At 51.8% G+C, this 4,520-nt stretch overlaps 1 protein-coding gene across 1 annotated transcript in view; it reads left to right on the top strand.

The window, feature by feature from the left end:
* Positions 1–366: 366 nt before the first annotated feature.
* The window catches only part of COPRS (coordinator of PRMT5 and differentiation stimulator), an 8,601-nt gene continuing 4,447 nt past the window's right edge, over positions 367–4,520 (top strand). Inside the window, exons 1-2 of the mRNA XM_017542059.2 lie at positions 367–589; positions 3,129–3,195. Coding sequence (XP_017397548.1) covers positions 491–589; positions 3,129–3,195 — 166 coding nt within the window. The 5' untranslated portion in view covers positions 367–490. The remainder of the gene's footprint in view (positions 590–3,128; positions 3,196–4,520) is intronic.

Below are 4,520 nucleotides of genomic sequence, written 5' to 3'. Positions count from 1 at the left end.
GGCCTGTATTCTGTGTCCACCGCACATTGTGGTTTGTGTTTTAATCATCTATCGTGGTTTCTAATGGATTAACTTCAAAGACGATCATTAGCTCAAGGTGGAGGTCACTAGGTTGCTGATGTGTCTTACCCACACGGGGTTTTAAAGCTGGAGCACACCCCGAGTGGCCGCGTAGGGCACGCTTGGCGTTTCACTCCCAGCTGGTCGTCCAGCCTTAGGATCTGCACCGGGAGGAGTTACCAAAATCAGTCCCGGAGATTGTTTCACATTTCGCGCGGGAGAGGGAGGGGCAGGCTCTACGAGGCCGCGCGCCCCGCCCCCTGCGCCGCCCCGCCCCCGCTTCCTCGTGACCCTCCCCCCACGCCCCGCCTTCTCGGCCGGGACCCCCCAGGCTGATTGGCCCCTCTACGGCGGATCCAACGGGCGGCAGCGGGGCCGGTACGTCACGTTGCCCACGGCGTCCAGGGCGCCGACCCGTGGGCAGCCGGGCATGGACCCTCAGGCCGCCGGGGCCCAGGCGCAGGGGGCTGCGGAGCCGTCTCGGGGCTCACCGCTGCAGAGCGCGCGGGAGGCGCCTCCCAGCCCGGAGGTGAGCGTCGCGTGGGGGCCGGGCGCTACAGCCAGCCGCAGCCTGGGGCTGGGACTCGCGGGGTTCGCGGGGCTGGGCTGGGCGGGGGCCGCCGGGCGGGGAAAGAGCCTCTGGCCGGCCTCGGGCCGCCCCGCGACACCGAGCGCCGTTTGGGCTCGCGCTGGAGCTGAAAACGGCCAGGCCTAGGGGCCGCGGTGTGGCGGGACTGGGAACCCAGAGGCCGTGGGTGGGCGCGCCGGGTCGGGAGGGAAAGCTGTCCGCCCGCCGGGCGCCGCTGCGGATTTAGTAAATGGGAGGGGACGCTGGTGACCGAGAGCCGGGGCCCGCTGCCAGGAGCCTGCGCGAGGGCCAGGTGAGGGCGGTGAAGAGAGGGACTTGAGTTGACGGACCTGTGGACCTCTGTCAGTGGGTTGGGAATGCCCGCTAACCCTGAGCCCAGATGATATCATCTGCGCGCTCGCCCTTCTGCTTACTGAAACCAAAAAGGCCCTGTTTGACGCAGGGTTTCCAGAAACTTGTTTTCATGTACGTTAGACAGCTCCCGGTTTTCCCGAGACCGTTATTACAGTCATCACCTGCCTTTGTTTACAGTCAGTCCCCGGCTAGGTGGTGAGCCGCTGGACAGTAGGAACCCTCTGTTAGCGCTGTTTGTCCAGCCTAGCATAGTGCCTGGCACAGGAGATAGACATACTGACTGGATGAATGATGCCTCAAAGATGGTACTCAGCCAAAGTAAGATATGAAAAATGCAGCGACACTTATAAAGCAAATTACTTTGGAGTGCGGAACAGAATGGGACTAATTTTGTCAGGGCACAGTAAGAAGGGATAAAGGTGAGAGGCTGGTGGTGTTTGCAGAGGCGTGGAGATGAAAAAGTGCCGGGCACATGGCTTGGAGTTGGGTCCCAGAGCATGCAGAGAACTATGCTCAACAGGTTGATGGGAGTGGGGGAGGAGGGGACGTGTGAATGCCATGGCTAATTTTGTGCTCCCTCAGTGGAGGGCTGTTGAAGATTTTGAGCAGAGTAGTGATTAATTTTGTAACACTGGGCCAGATGGCTGGATGAAAAGATGGTTAGAAGGCCGTAGCAGTGATTTAGGTGAGAGGTCTGACTTCTCCTTGGGCTGCAGTGACCAGCGGTTGTCACTGACTACAGGGGGTGGAATTGAATGATTAAACCCAGACATGACTAGATAATGAATGCTGATTGGAGCAGGTGCCAAGTGCAGTTCAGATGTAGCAGAAAAGGTGAATTTAAATTCAAGAAATGTTACATTCTTGCTACATGCCATGTTTGCATAAATGGTATCTCATCAGCCCCCTGCAGGGTTACAACAGTCACCCCCAATTCCTGGAGAAGCAAACTGAGGCAGGATAATTGAAGTGATGTGTTCAAGGCCGCACTCTGAATGGGTGGCAGAGCTGTGATCAAGATCAGATCTTTCCTTTCTTTTTTTTTTTTTTTTTTTTATTGTGTCTCACTCTGTTGCCAGGTTGGAGTGCAATGGCACGATCTGGGCTCACTGCAACCTCTGCCTCCCTGGTTCAAGTGATTCCCCTGCCTCAGCCTCCTGAGTAGCTGGGACTACAGGCGTGCACCACCACCCCTGGCTAATTTTTTGTATTTTAGTAGAGATGGGGTTTCGCCACGGTGTTGGCCAGGATGGTCTCCATCTTGTGACCTCGTGATCCACCCACCTTGGCCTCCCAATGTGCTGGGATTACAGGTGTGAGCCACTGCCCCCAGCCAGAATCAGGTCTTTTTATGCAGGCGGGAATATTTCGTTTTTCTTTAGAAAGAGGTCTTGGAGGTCATAGGGTTTCAAGAACTTCTGAGTGATGGGAGCAGAGAAGCATTTGGTTGGCTGTGTGGGAAGGTCTTCAACTAGATTAGAAATATTGCCTTCAGTACTCAGCATTGCAGAGGAACTAAAGCTTGTCTCACCTCAATGTGTCAGTGAGGAAACAGAATTTGATAGAGTTGCTATAAAGTTATTAAGTAACTGAAAAGGTAAAACATGTACATGAAGGTGGCAACCTCAGGGAACAGCTACCAACCCTATGGCTGAAGGAACAAAGAGATGAAGTTGATTAAAATTTAAAAGCTTAGGGTAAAGGCTCTGCAGAGCTGAAATTCCAGCCTTTAAGGAGGAGGTACTGCCCCAGTTGGTGTAGGGGTTTCTGAGCTTGGAGGAGAGTCCTGGGACCCAGACCTTTAAAGAAAAGGCTCAGTGCTGAGGCTGGCTCTGCAAGAGTTCTCAGGACTGTGTACTGGATTCTGTGGCTGCTGTAGGAAGGCATCCCTGCCGCCACGGTGAAGTGTCAGGAGGTGATGCCTACATGAATAGGAAGGAACAAGGCCCCTCTCTCTCCAGCCTTGCCCAGTTTAATAGGACAAAGCAGAAAAGTGGGTGGCAGAGTCCCAGCCCCGTATCACCAAGGGGAGTATGGAAGAGTGGGTGAGGTTGAGAGGCAATAGCTGAATACTGGGCATGTCCCAGATACCCAAGTCCTTGGTAATCGTTTCTTCTTCCTGCAGGCTGGCTTTGCTACAGTTGACCACTCCAGCCAGGAGAGAGAGACTGAGAAGGCTATGGATCGACTAGGCAAGTAGATGGCAGAGACGGTGGAAGCTGGGGAGACCAAGGACGCGAGGAGAGGGATAGTCCTCTGTCTCATTTACCTTCTCTTTTAGCCCGTCTTCTCTGCTGCTTAGTGGCCTTCTCTGCCCAGTGTTGAACAGTACCCTCCTTTGGAAGGCTTGCTTGGCGCTTCCTTAAGGGAAGTCCTGGACTTTCCTTATGTTCAAACCCATCCTTCTACCGAGAGAAACAGCTTGAAATGGTGAAAATAGTACACCAATTTCCCCTTTTTCCTGGGGGGTACATTCTAAGAACTCCCCCAGTGGATGCCTGAAACTGCTTTGTTTCCCTATAGATACTATCTCTGATAAAATTTAACTTATAAATTATGCATATGTGATTAATAACAATATGAATGTAGAACAATGATGCCAATATACTGTAATAAAATTAGGTGAATGTGTCCTCTCTCAAAATATCTTAATAGTACCTTACCATGGATAATTGAAACCATGGAAAGCAAAACTGAATCAATGGGGGAGATGACTTTATAGGCTTTGGAGCCAGGCAAATTGTTTTTGGTTTCCCTGCTGGTTCAGAGAGTCATGGGCCTGATTTTTATGGCCTTAGATGACTCACTTAGCCTTTTCCCATCTTAAAAATAGGGCTAATACGTGCCTCACTGGGGTCATTATGAGGTTTGGGTGAAAGTATCTAGAGCGATACTATCTAATAGAATAGCCACTAGCCACTGATGCTATGTTAATTATAACTTAATAAAATGAGAAATTCACTTCCTTGTTTGCGCTATCCACATTTCTGGTGCTCAGTAGCCACATGTGGCTAGCACTGGCCTGCCGGACAGCACAGCTTACAGAATACTTCCCTCATTGCAGATAGTGCTGGTCTAGATCAAGCACATAATATAGTCACGGGAAATAACGCTTATACAGGACTCACTATGTGCCAGGCACAGTTCTCAGTCTCTCTTTCTTTCTCCTTTTTTTGGAGACAGTCTGTCTCTGTCACCCAGGCTGGAGTGCAGTGGCATGATCTTGGCTCACTTTAACCTCCGCCTCCTGGGTTCAAGTGATTCTCCTGCTTCAGCCTCCCGAGTAGCTGGGACGGCAGGCATACACCACCATGCCTGGCTAATTTTTGTATTTTTAGTAGAGATGGGGTTTCACCGTGTTGGCCAGGCTGGTCTCAAACTCCTGATTTCGTTATCTGCCCACCTGGGCCTCCCAAAGTGTGAGATTACAGGCATGAGCCACTGTGCCCAGCCACCTCCCCGGCTTTTTTTTTCTTTCTTTTTTTCTTTCTTCCTTTCTTTTCTTTTTTTTTTTTTT

Source organism: Cebus imitator, unplaced genomic scaffold (genome assembly GCF_001604975.1).
Source record: "Cebus imitator isolate Cc_AM_T3 unplaced genomic scaffold, Cebus_imitator-1.0 Scaffold140, whole genome shotgun sequence".
Lineage (NCBI taxonomy): Eukaryota > Metazoa > Chordata > Mammalia > Primates > Cebidae > Cebus > Cebus imitator.
Note: the sequence above shows the minus strand (reverse complement) of the source record. Positions and strands in the feature narration are given on the sequence as shown.